The 13,937-nt window shown below is 39.6% G+C and overlaps 1 protein-coding gene across 3 annotated transcripts in view; it reads right to left on the bottom strand.

Moving 5' to 3' along the window:
* Positions 1–223: 223 nt before the first annotated feature.
* The window catches only part of LOC103464475 (uncharacterized), a 25,542-nt gene continuing 11,828 nt past the window's right edge, over positions 224–13,937 (bottom strand). The window contains exons 1-3 of one of the 3 annotated variants that reach the window (XM_008408599.1): positions 6,293–6,368; positions 5,702–5,851; positions 224–2,837 (exon numbers count right to left, since the gene is read on the bottom strand). In XM_008408599.1, coding sequence (XP_008406821.1) covers positions 1,882–2,837; positions 5,702–5,849 — 1,104 coding nt within the window. In that variant the 5' untranslated portion in view covers positions 5,850–5,851; positions 6,293–6,368 and the 3' untranslated portion in view covers positions 224–1,881. The other 2 variants (XM_008408597.2, XM_008408600.2) reach the window with 2 other exon arrangements.

Genomic DNA, 13,937 nt, shown 5'->3' with positions numbered 1-13,937 from the left:
TCTGGGCTGGAAAAAATCTGCTGATGCTTGCAGACGCGACATCTTGTTTGCTTAACTAATCCACACTTAAGCCAGCACCATTTTAAAAGGACCAAGGTCTTCTTGACCTTTTTTTGGCTTCATGTAATAATTTGGACACACGTAATGAAAAAAAAACCAGCAAGTCAAAAAGTATTGATATACAGTGGGGAAAAATGAGGAAATTCAATTATTTGTCCTTTAATGTCTAAAAAGTCATATAATTATTATTGAGCAACGTACTTAACGTTCCGGTTGTTGATCATGTGACTTGTGTCTCCATTGCAGTTTTGCAAAATACACTAATTTCAAACACTTCATCCTAGCAGCAAAACATTTTATCGAAAAACCAATTTTTTAGAAATCGGTGTGTTTCTATGAAGCAATTTTAATTTCAAAATGTCAAATTATGGGAAATGTAAACGTAGCTTTTCTCACCAGCTTCAGCCAGAATCTTTACGCGACATTTTCGTTTTGTTCTTGATTTTTCACATTTCGCCCCAAATCACGTCTCCATGGCGTCTTTCAGTGTTCATAGCTGTTTGAACAGATGAACGTGTCACCTTTCTTTCTGACATCGTCCCTGAATTCATCTGATTTTTCGTGAGGTCACACAAGAGGCCTTTGTGTTTAAGGTTGTTGCTTTAAAATACAACCAGGAGCACACGTCCATAAAAACTCAGATATTGTGAATCAGCCTATCAGGAGCTATTGCATCATCATTCAAGATTTCACAAATTTCCTAAAGGTAAAAATATTAGTGTGAGTAAACCTATGTATTTGAAAAGTTGCAACTGATCTAWAATAGGGAATGTTTACTTTAACTTCATGTCAGTGAGATACAAGTGCCATTTATCTTGCTTTGAGTGTCAGTAGAGGATTTTAATTCCTCTATGGCTGAAATAAGTACCAACTTTGCTTAGACTTAAATCTTACAAAAGCCTGTGGCAAGTCATTGCATATAAAGACATGTTCAGCCATCATATGTCTTCTAACTACATGATATTCTTCTAACTTTGCACCTGGTTGTTCTTGTTGCAGAGTGGTCATGTCTGCAGGAAATGCAAATTGAATAAAAAAAAACATTTTGTTTATGCAAAACAGCCTCTTCACCACCTCCAGCAGATGAACAGAATATTAAAGTTACAAGTTTCAGAAGAATCTGAAACAGGAACTGAATGATGCTTCTTTCTTTAGAATGACAAGTTTAGTTTTAACCCCACATTACTTATTGATCAGCTTATTGGTGTATGAATGTGTGTGATTGGGTTAATTTGGCCACACTTCTCAGATTTTTCTTGGTGAAAACTTCTCCTTTTTTATTTCACTTCATACACAACTTAGTGCTGKTCTCTCCCTTAACACCCCACTCAAACATCACTAAGGCAAAAATGTAAAAAACAAACATGGATGATTTTCAAGGCACAGAGACGGTCTGGATGACTCCATAATAGCAGAAAAAACTCCATCTGTTTGCCCTGGAGTCCCTTGGTTTTCATTACACATATCTTCATGTCAGGCAGCATCAGCAGACTTTATGTTACACATTGAAAGATGCTGTTTGCCCCTGGATCCATCTCACTTAAACTGTGGCTTTGTGCAAAGACAAACGTCTGAGGAAGCCGATGCCCCGAGGAGTTTAAAAAGTGCTTGGTGTCTCTCTGCAAGCACGCCTCGACCTGCCTCCTCAGCACCTCTCTGCACTCTACAAATACTATCCCCAACATGTGAAAAGCTGCCTGGGAAGGTGTGCTTACTCTCCTGTCAGAGCAGCGTCAACAGGTAGAACAGCCGTCTGCACACTGGGACCACTCTTCATGGTTCTGCTGCAAACGCTCATCGGCTGAAGTCTGGCTTTGTTTCTTAAACCTGTGAGACTCTGAGAGAGGCCGACGTGTCACTGCTGTTGGCCACAGACGAAAGTAAAAACTTGATGCATCCATTCAGCACAGAGTCTATAGTCCTGATTAGAAAAGTGTTCACGCTGAGGTAGAAGGGAAGAGTGAACATGCAGAGCACGCTAACAAGCGCTATTACTGTATTCTCCTCCAGGTTTGGAAAACCCCACCGATTCCGTCTGCTCAGGCGGGTTTGATTCGAATCTAAGCTCTGCACTCTGGCTGAATCCAGGGGAAAATGTTTCTGAGTCCTCTTGAACTCCTGTCTTCCCATCTCTTCGGACAAGCAGTCATGGGAGATGAGGGGAAAGTCTCCATCAACACACTTTGAGGTAAACATTTCTGGATGAAGCGGCTTGGAGGCTGCAGGCGCCGCTCCATCCTCGTACGGTTGTGTTCTCTTTGGTTCTGCAGAGGTCTGGTTTCTCCTCTGCAGGCCCGTGCTGACGGTCATCAGCAGCCCGAGGAGAACCAGGAAGGCCAGGCTCCAGTAGGGATCCATGACTCTGTGCATGGGACTGAAGAGGTTAGGAAGACATCTGATGAGAGAGTCGGTTTTGTCCAGACAAGCCGCCGTCCACCCTTCCTCCAGCTGCCAGTGCCACCGGACACTGAACGCCACGGCGATCCACACCGACAGGCAGCAGAAGAACCCCACCACCTGTGGCAAGCTTTCGCCTTCATCCGAGACGCTGCCGTCCTCTTCCTCCTCGCCATTACAGAAAATCGTCCTGGGATCAGCTGGAGCATGCGGCCACAGCAACCTGATCAGGGTCTCCGTAGCGGTCAGAAACGTGGTGAGGAGCAGCACTGCTCCATAGGTGTGACTGAGGAAGAGCAGGAAACGCAGGGCAATGACGTCACCTGGTGGGTTCAGCTCAGTCAGCCAGAACTTCAAGATGCAAAGAAAACTCAGGAAACCTGTGGGAACACAAAACAGAGAGTCAGCAGAAGCCCAACTACCAGTAAAAACACATAGGTTGGCTTTTTAACAATGAATTAACTCAATGGAAGCATTTCATATTGCAGTAAGCTTAGAGAAAAGTTAAGAAATCCTCAAAGTAGTGGAAGACTGTTACTTTATCTGAGCTGCTTTATCGGCAGGTATGATGTCATGTAAGAAATCTGAAGCCTTGGCATCAGTGTTTGCAAAATGTGAGCTGTAATTACCAAAACCAACTCCCACCCAGCCTTTGAATGCTTTCCACATGATAACGTCGACCAGAGAGGAGTGGGTAGAGGACATCTCCTTGGTGCACACCTGTCTTCACTGAAACTCTTGATAAAAGGTCGAGTCGGGTCCACCTGAGTGCAGAACCTCGACTGGCTTGTGTTGCATGTTCAGCAAGAGAGCTAATACTGATACCAGCTGCACACAGCTTCACCTCAATAAGCTACATTAAATTCACAAGCAGCAGAAAGAACCAAGTGAAAGCAGAGAAAGTGATCAGTGAAGCAACGCTGACCCTGAACAGGCAGGAACATTCAGATAAGAAGCTTCTGCTGTTCTGGCCAAGAACCTAATCAGTGGATGAGGTGCAGACAGAGAGAAACAGGGCATGTGCATTACACATTCAAATCCAAGACGTGTGTTTAGATAGTACTTCAAGGTAAGGAGTTCAGATTTTAAATGTGTTCACTTCCTAAAGTCCTTTTGATCAAGCCCTTTATTTGCTAAAAACCTTTTTATCATTAGATATGCACATCATGTTGATCCACCTCCTTCCAGACAGCACAAAAAACACAAAGTAATGCAGAATTATGTAGCGTAAAAGCAAAGATCCATGTTTCTTTTTAGTACATTTGGTGTGTGCTTGTATTCAGAGGTGAAACGTCTATAAGAAGAAGTCCAGTTCTCTTCTGACTGAGAAATTTAGGCACTTTGATAATCACAGCCTCCGTCAAAGACAAAATTAGATCCAATTTCATTGAGAGAATCTATGAAAAATACCAAAGACAGCACAGTTTGACAACATTTTTCTGTAGATTATGATTTCTTTTTTTTATTTGTGGATTCATACATTTGAGATCAAGGTTAAAAAATGAAAATCTGCACTGCGAAAACAAAATCTTACCAAGTATTTCTGGTGTAGTTTCTCATGCAAAGTGCAAATATCTTAGTTGTACACTTGAAATAAGACACAAATAACTTATTAGTAACGTTTCAGCTAAATTTAGGAGTTTGTTTTAAGTCAGTAATTCCTTCATATTGATGGAAAAGTACTAGTTCCATCATTGGCAGATAATTTCACTTATAATAAGAGATGTTTCCCGCGTTATAAGTAAAATAATCAGTTAATGGGACTAGTGCGTTTTCAACAATATGAAGAAAGTACTGACTTAAAACAAGCTCCTATGTCTTTCTGAAAAGTTACTTATAAGTTAGTTTTGTCTTATTTCAAGTGTACAACTAAGATATTTGCACTAGAAACTAGACCAAAAATACTTGGTAAGATTTTGAGTTTTTGCAGTGTGTGGCAGATTTTTGACATTTAAAAATAAAAGTAATGCCTTACACAGCAGCATTGTGCAATAATAGAAAATCTTGAGATAGTGCTAATTATTGTGAGGCATCAGATGATGATATCAGTTTGTTTTTATTTTCTCTCTTTTTCACCTTTGTTTCCATAACTTTATTACTTTTAGCATTTGTGAAACATAATTTTTTTCTGGTGTGAACATCTGTAGCTGTGAGACTTGCTGAATATTACATTAGTGTGAAAAATACAAGTTCACAACACTTGGACTATATTAGGGAACAATTATTATTATCCAAACAGTCCTKTGAGGTATAAATATAATATTTGATATTTCAATGGTGACACATCTGCCAATCATTGTGCAGTTTCAGTAACACGCCCTGACATAAAGTTAAATAAATGATGGAAGGTATTTATGGAGCATAATATTTACAAATACAAMCATTTATATGGTTAAAATGTAGCTGAGATTCCTGTCCAAAAATATTAAAAAGTACTTTAGATTAACAAAGTTCTTTGTTGCTTTATATAAATTTCACTAAAGCTCACATAATACTAACTTAATATGCCTCAGCTTCRATGTTTTCTTAGATTTTGATTGTTAAGGTGAATCTTACATTTGTCTTAAGGAAGATTTAAACCAACATGTCACTATCAGTAAGTTCACCTSWTKGACAGATCACAACTTTCGKCACTTTCTCATAGATCGCGGCCAGTTGACTAAAAGTTCAGAGGTTTTTATATAACTTACAGCAAATGCAATAGTTAAAGAGTCAAACATTGTCTGGATCTGATTACACAACTGGATTAATTTGAATGTATTTGGAATTTAATTGGATTAAATTTAGCTCGATGTGATTTGAGATTTGTCGGGRTGATCGTTGAATTGTTGCCACATAACTGAAGCGAATCGTCTTAAACCTGCAGAAGGCTTTGAGTCACCAGGATCAAAAGGTAAATTAGTGTTTAAAAGCTTCACACAGGTTTAATGTTTGATCACGCCCTGCACCACATTTGGGTGGGGGTGAAGGATAAACACTCTGCAGCACCTGCGACCACATCTGAACTCCACTGGCATCACTTCAGCAAAATGAAAGCTAGAACCACTGGAGGTCAGCAAAAYGCCAACCTTCAGGGCATCAGGACTGCAAATCTAAAACACCATGAAGGAGCAGTTTGCTGATATTGGTGTTACATTTTTAGCTTGTTTACTGGGGCTTTGGGAGCGCTTTGTGGACAAAAATGAACTACGAACATGTTGAATTAGAGGTGCAGGTTAAGTGGTGCACCTGACTTTGTCCTTACCTGTGACCAGGAAGTCTGTGAAGATCAAGAGGGAGCAGCAGCAGAAGCTGACAGGACTGTGGGACGCAGCCAGAGACGGCAGGACGAGAAAACTGCAGACCAGTTTACACGCAGACAACACCACCGCTCCTTCCAACACACCATCCATGGCTGCAAGGAAACAACAAACATGGACCAACAGGATTTTCTTTCYGCCTCGGGGAGGAGGAGCTCAAGAATGTCAGGAACGCTGCAGGTAATAATCCAGCTACACAAGTGGAATATCTTCTGTGAGATTGTGCTAAAATTAATCATAATAAAAAAGACTCGTCAGTGAGTGCTCCAAGAGTTTTGGATCAATATTTGCTTGCGTCCACTGGTGATGAACCCTGGACCAGACAGAGCTCAGGGACGAGTTCAGCTGTGTCCCTGAGTCAACAAGAATGATTCAAATAATTCAGATAAACCAAACCACAAAACCGCACATTCACACTGGTTCAAACCGGAGGTTAGATATTTTCATAATCTTTAAGAGATTAAAAAATGCCTTACTGAAGCAAATAAATCTCTAGAGAGAAAGAGAACAGCTGCCATGGGGTTATTAGTTCTTACCTGCTCTCACAAGAGCCTGACGAGCGGCATGTCAAAATAAGCTTCAAATGCTTCATCCGCTTTCCTCACCTCCCCCTTTTGCTCCACCCTCACGGGGATAACGAGCCGTCCCTACCCCCCCGCCGCCACCGCCCCTGCCCTTCCTGCACCTGGCCTTTGGAGGTGACAGCGCTTGTGCATTTCTGGAGGGTGTGGCTGTGTTTGTGCAAGCTACAAAACCAGTGGAACAACTAGCTAGCCATGCAAACAGATGCAACGTGTTTGTTTATGTGTGAGTCTTTAAAGAGAAACCTGCTGATGTAGGCCATGGGTGTGAAAACAACTCCTCTGCATCCAGTTTGTTCAGGTTAAATGTTGAATACACACCATGCAGGACGTTATATAAAGCCAGGTCAAATGGCGCATTTTAATGCCATGGTGCAATCTATGCATGAATTATAAATTACTTTATAAGGCAAAGGTATCCTGTAGCAGTTTTTACAAGCAACATGGAGTCTGCAACCTTTGTAATAGAAAGAGCCAAAACTTGAGCCACAAATGTTACATAGGCTTTTGGAAAAAAAAAAAGATTGCTTATATTTTTTGATAAATATCTGCAATAGAAAATGTATTCTTGTATTTAAAGAACCATAATTTTTAGGTTTTAAAACAAAGAAAGACAACATTTTTGCAATAAAGTGAGTTATTCTATGGGATGTTTGTATTTGTAAAAAGAAAAGAAAAGAAAAATACTACAAAAAATACTTTATTTCCTATAAAGTTTCTATATTTAACATCTGTATTGTGACTTGGCACTTAAGAATAATTTACATGACTAGTCACTTAATGCAGTCAAATATTAAGCATAATTTACATGATTAATATTATTCACTGAATTTAACAGAATTGTTACAAAAGGGTGAGGCGAAAGCGAAACATATTTAGGTGCAAAGCATTATATATTTGAAGAGAGGAAGTCTTTTATTTTGAAGAATGCTTAGCAGGATCTGCTTTTGTCTTTTGGTGTCTTCGGTTGCTAGGTTACGAACAGCCTTTATCGTTATCAGCTGTCGCCGTTGTTTGTAGTTCAGATGTCCAGCAGACATCTTAACAACGTCCGTTATGATTGAAGAAGCTTTCACTATGTAATATTTTGTTTCTGAAACCCGGGAATAAGGACTTTAACCCGGGAATAAGGACTTTGTTTATTTTTCTGAATGAAGTGAAGCTAACGGTTCAGTTTAGCAGCCATCATGACGGAAGCATTAGTGCGGTAACAGAGGAAACGGCCTACCATCCGTACCGCAACGACTAAGCTGTTAACCCGACTAGAGGAGGAGGAGGTGGACAAGGAGAGTCCAGGCTTCGATTGTATGTGATCTCCAATGTGAACTGCAAACGACTTTTAAGTGTCCCGCATGCGCAGTAGAGGGCACAATAACGTCACACATAGATGTGACTTGTCTTGCTAAATGCCATAAAAAAAGAAGTGCTCAGCGTTTGCGGAAGTAAGCATGAATGCTAATGGTGGARCATCCAGCCAGCACATTAACAACTTAATCCTCATAAAGGTTCGCCAGGGTTGTTTTTCTTCTCGCTTGCGTGTATCAGGACGTAGAGTGGTGACATTTGTCGAGTATCAATGACGTTCGAGTTGGTTGAATGTGATCTGGCCATTCAGATTCAGGTCACATTTGAAAAGATCAGATACGTATCGGATATCCAAGTGGCCTGGGTCGCATTCGAAAAAAATCTGACTTGTGTTGTTCAGACTGTCGTAAAAAGATAAGATGCAGGTCGCATTAAGGCAAAAAAAAAAAAAAAAATCGGAATTGGGTCACCTCAGACTGCAGTGTGAACGTAGCCAAAGACCAGCTTCTGGATGACAAACCAGGGGAAGCGAACCAAGACACTGTGAAATACTACATGCTCCATCATGCTGTGGTAAAAGAGGATGGAGTAGAGTTGTGAGTGATACATAGTCCTGTGGAAATGTGCTTTACACTACTGGGCCTAGTTTGGAGACCGGAACACGATTATTTTGTGTTTAATCAAAAGGCACTAATGGACATTTTGGAGGACAGAGAAAATACAAAGAGAAGTGTACTACGGACATCAGCTCGTATATTTGACCCTATTRAGTTTCTTACTCCTTTTCCTGTCAGAGTGAAGTGCCTTTYCCAAGAAATGTGGGAGAGAGGACTCAGCTGGGATGAACCATTAGTCACTGCTTTGACAGAGGAATGGGAACAGTGGCGTATGGAGCTACCACTGTTGCATCTGGTGCCATTCCCAGGTGGTACCACAACGTAAAGTTGCATGACTACTGTGATGCAAGCAAACTAAACCTCTGTCAAATTTAGAGAGGTACAGCAAGCTTACGAYTGTATTAATAATCCCTGAAAACGATTTGTTACCAACACAAGGTCTTGTCAGAAGGTTCAGGGAGAGTTAACTGCAGAAGAACTTAGTGCAATGAAATGTACCACATAAAGGCTACACAAGAGAGTTGTTTTAGGTCTGAAATATCCCAGGTCAAAACAGAATGTGAAAGCAGATTCTGAAATCAAAAATTTGAAAATATTTTTAGATTAAAATGGTCTATTAAGTGTTGGGGGAAGACTGCAGAACTCAGATCTTAGTTTCAGAGAACAACCTGGATACTGCCAACAAATCACAATATTCTGAACTATTAGTTCAGTCATGTCATGAAAGGGTGAGGCATTCTGGTGTGTAATGAAGASAGCTTCATTACTGGGTCTACTTTTACTTAAATCACTGTATAGCACTTTAAATGCACTTTATGAACAAGCACTTTATTTAGCACTGCACTTTAAGCAGAGATTTGCACATAAATAGCAATTTGCACACGAGAAGCTTTAATGGTATTTATTGAGTATTTTTAGTAATTAGCATGTAGCCTTTTGTTCTAGGCTCTGCACAGCTGCTCCTCATTGGAAAGTTAGCTGGTTACCTGTGGAGGGAGGATAATTGTTACTCAGAGCAATGAGCTACTGGTGGGTAAAACTGAACAAATGTGTGTGCATAATCTGTAAAGTGTGGAGTGCTGATATTGAGTGACTCGCCTGTCTTTTCTGTGTCCTCTCCAGGGTGTTTGGGCAAATACTACCCCAGGGGTCCAGACACCATTTATAGGTTCTGGGAGAGGCCATTGAAAAGTGTGGGGAGATAATCGTTTATGGGTTTTTGTGGTGTTTCATTTGGTGTAGGATAAAATATTAAATATTTATAAAAAGTAAATTTAAATGTTTATATTTATTAAAGTGTATTTTATTTAAATAGGTGGAGATTTGTTAAGGGAGATCCCACTGTGAAGTGGAAGTGGTTGAGTCCAACACAGCTGAGACTATTTAAGCCTTCAGTTTTCACCTGTGAAGAGAATAATTATTGTCTGTGTATTGATGCTGTGAGGAGAATAAACCCACTGCTGTTTCCACCTGACTCTGCCTCCTGAAATCTTCATCATTGTAAAATCCAACCGCAAAACGGCCGCCTTGTTACATGGTGTAAGAGACACGCTGACTCAAGTCAGAGAACAAATTTAGATTTGGATAGGGAGACAGCTTGCAAAAGACTTTGTTTCAAGTTGTTCTATTTGCAGAAAACTAAAGGTCAAGGCAGCACAGCAGATTTCTGCTCCTCTACCTTGACACAGAGTAACCAAATCACCTCCTTTTGAAGTACTGCTGTAGATTTTTCTGAACCTTTTTATGTGGGGGATGAAAAGTGGCAAACTCAGGGAATGAAAAAAATKATCACACAGGACTCGTATTTCTCACTGCTCCAATCAGGCCGACCTGGAGATTTATTTCTACCTACAGGTTACAAATTCAATAGTTACTCCTACTTTGTAATGGTTCCAAGACCTTTTACAAGATTTTATGTCTATTGTATTTAGAAGTTTCGACCAACAGYATCACAGGATATTTTTTCTTGGCTCACGTCCCAGCGAAGTGTATGGATAATTCCAGTAATCCCACAGCTACAGTATTGTCGAGTTGTCATTTCCTCATCTATCCAAACTTAACTTCCTTCTAACTTCTTGGATCCAAATTACCTTTACTGAAGCTCAACCATTCTTTTCATGTCAAAGTGACCTGGAACACTTCATAACCCATTTCCTGACTAAAGCTGCACAAACAATATAATCGTTCTACAAAAACTCATACATTTAAAGTCATAAATGTATGTTTAAATACAAGATATATTGGAGGCCCAGGATTAGTGATACCATGAAGGTTTCAGTTTCTTTGTGAWACGTAAACTGGACAACAAAAGAGTTTTCAATTGAAAGAATGAACCTTTTTCTTTGAGTTGAACAATCGATCTCAAGTTGAGACGGGRGGTTCAAAACCTCCAAGTCATCAATAAGCAAACTAGACATCTAAAGCCCAACCCAAAGATGGAATTAGACCAGAGCATGAAACCATGAACAGGAGCACTTAGTTTACATACTTTAGATCAACATTAGATTCTTTTTCTTTTCTTTTTTTTTTTTGGTTTAGGGTTAATACAAAGTGCTTTACAGGAGTCAAAAGGAAATACAAACAAAATAAACCAAACCAAAGCAGAAACTACATGAGACAAACACAGCCAATGTAATGTGACTGTTTCTGTAAGACGTTCAGTGGGCAGCTGAGCAGACCAAATACCAAAATAATACCAAATACCAAAGTAATACCAAAATAAACCAAATACCCTTTGGTTTATTTTGTTTGTATTTCCTTTTGACTCCTGTAAAGCACTTTGTATTGCCTTGTTGCTGAAAATGTKCTATATAAATAAAATGACCTTTACCTTTAAAACAATAATTTATTTTATATTAAATAAATGTAAGAAATAGTTGCTATGCAGTGCCACCGGGTACATTATTCAGCTCATGCATACAGAAATAAACWCTTCTATACTGGAAACATTCTGCAGAGACTCATGAAAAGCTCTCATATAATCTAGTGAGAATCTGCAAACTTTGGAAGATCTTTCAAATAAACAAGTCAAATATTTTCAGATGAGTTCATCTCGTCCTCATCTCAGAGGTTTTATTAGACTGGATGTTGTAGTTTTAAACGGAAGTTGTTCTGTATCTTTTGAATAAGCGCTCTYCAGTCAATGTTTTSCTCATCAWAACATCGATGTCTGCTCAGCTGCCCACTGAACGTCTTACAGAAACAGTCACATTACATTGGCTGTGTTTGTCTCATGTAGTTTGTGCTTTTTTATTTTTGTATCTTTAGTTTCCTGGTCTGATTCTATAGGAATGTGTTCAGTGATACATTCTTTAAAGTGATCCTTTCAGCAAAATGTTGTTATAAAGTGAATTTATTTGTACTTCTTTTCCTCTACATTAACAAACTCTTCACCGCAGAAAGTGAACAAGTGAATAAAAAATATTAAGCCCATAATCACTTGAACATTGTTCAATCTGGTTTCATCAAGGCCATGTCAATATCTGGACTCGAAAATGGCCGAGGAAATGACCCATGTTGGTCAAGGCCATAATAGTTATTATGAAAAATGTCATATTCAGTGTTATTTATGAGACTGTAAGCCACAGCTGAACTTGCATTTGACCACCTTGAGTGAAGAAACCACAACTGTTGTACTGAATAGTAAATTCTGGGACATTTGAAGCTGTTATTTGTTAAACTGTGGCTCTTTGGATGTTTTTTTTTWCAATGACTCTTAAAAACTTGGATTAAAATGATAAAGATGATTTTGAATATAGATATAATAATGCATGTAGATTTTTAAGCTTTTTTCCTGTAATTAATTTCCATGAAGAATAATACTAAAGGTATCTATAATTAGTTTATGATCTGTTTTTATTGTTATTAGGTTGGAATAGGTGTGTTTTTTTACATCATTTTCCATCACACAGAAAAAATGTCAGTACTTTTTATGCAAATCTTTAATCMGTAAAAGAATAAATAAAAGTTTCCCACCATAGTTTTTTTAATCTAAACTTAAAAGTTCTTTTTTTAAATGTTTTATCAGCTTGTTATGGATAAATGATCTGGTGTCCTTCCGTCTCTTTTATCTGCTCACATACACACTGCTGCACGCTCACATAAGCACAACATTTAAGGCTGGCGACTGTCTTCTATCGTACTCATAACAAAAAGTGATTAAGGCAGGACAACACCCCTTAGAGACAGTGATAAAACTTCAAACTGATTTATTACCTTGTGACATTACATGAAAAAAAAGCWGAACTCTCAATCTTTGCTCCTGTTGGTTGCATTCGTACAGTGAGCTGATTGGAGCCCAGCGCTTTACGATGAACGTCACTCTGTGTCTGCTCCACTTAATGACATTTTATGATTTTCAACATTAAAGCCTGTTTTATATTTAACCAAATGTCCTTATTTCTCAAGGTAACAACACTGAGGGGTTTTGGTCGGGTACCTGAACTGGTAAACGGACCTGGGTGTTGCACAGAAGGGGAAATGGGTGCATTACAACAAGCCTTCATTTGAGAGTGATTTGATGCAAGACATGCAGCAAAGGTCATCAGGTCATCAGGTTTTTTTTTCGTCTTCAGACTCAACCATTGCGTTGGTGCCGATAGCTTCTACAATAATGAGACAATCAACTGTGAGCGGAGGAAGGGGGACACGGATGGACCAGTAGATTGTATTTGTTTTAATTTGCCTTAATTTACTCAGACTGTCATATTTGGTTATAGTTGGGGGTAAGTAACTTATAAGAAAAAGTTTTTTTACCTGAACCCGTGACAACCCGTCAAGAACTAAGGTCTGCGTTTGGGTCGCGGCTCCTCCTCTGCAGCACCATACAAGCTGTCTCTTTTGCAAGAAGTCAGGTAACAGCTGCAGCTGTAAAAGTTGCAGACCCCTGAACTATCGGCTGTAGTTAATCAATTAAACTGGGACTCTAAGCAACTGGATTTCAATTGTTTTAAATACTTAATGGAACATTGATGAATGGGAGTTGCGACACAGAAGATACTCCTGTTTAGAAACAAGACATGTTTCTGCTCTGTGCACCATTTTCTAACGTTGCTCTGTTGTTTCACCCTGACGTTGCTCCTCCCATMGACAATAAAACACCTGTTTTACTGTGTTTTATTGTCAGGGGGGATTCAGAGACGTAAGACTGAAACTGTCCAGCAGGAGGCCAGTTTTAGCAGTGCATACAGGACTCTGTTTTGCTTCTCCCCATATCTCCAACTTCATTTGAATGCATTTGTTTCCTGCAGCTGCCAGATTTCATTTCATGCCAGTTTGAGTTTTGCATTTTCCATGAATGTAAATGTAGGCGCTGAGCACTTATGATAACAGGTGCATGTTAACGATTTATTTTATTTGAGTTTGTCGTAGTGGCCCAACTAGAGTCCTGACTGAAATCTGTGCAGGGAGCTGATGATTAGGGTGATGRGAAGGAGGCCATCCGACTTCACATACCAGGAACTCATCGGCAAAAATAAACCGTAAAAACTGCTGGAAAAAAAACCCAAACTGGTCAGCAATTATAAAAAACATTACTACTGTTTCCCCGATTGTAAGACGTATCAGGGGTTTCGGGGGGGTCGGCTAATATAAGCCGTACCTTACTTTCGGGGAAACACGGGGGTATGGCCGCCTCCCTCTCATCTAGCTGCGCGCCGCCTCCTGCCCACGTCCGCACC

Source organism: Poecilia reticulata, linkage group LG5 (assembly GCF_000633615.1).
Source record: "Poecilia reticulata strain Guanapo linkage group LG5, Guppy_female_1.0+MT, whole genome shotgun sequence".
In the NCBI taxonomy this organism is placed as follows: domain Eukaryota; kingdom Metazoa; phylum Chordata; class Actinopteri; order Cyprinodontiformes; family Poeciliidae; genus Poecilia; species Poecilia reticulata.
The sequence above is the reverse complement of the archived record's forward strand: the minus strand, read 5'-3'. Positions and strand labels throughout refer to the sequence as shown.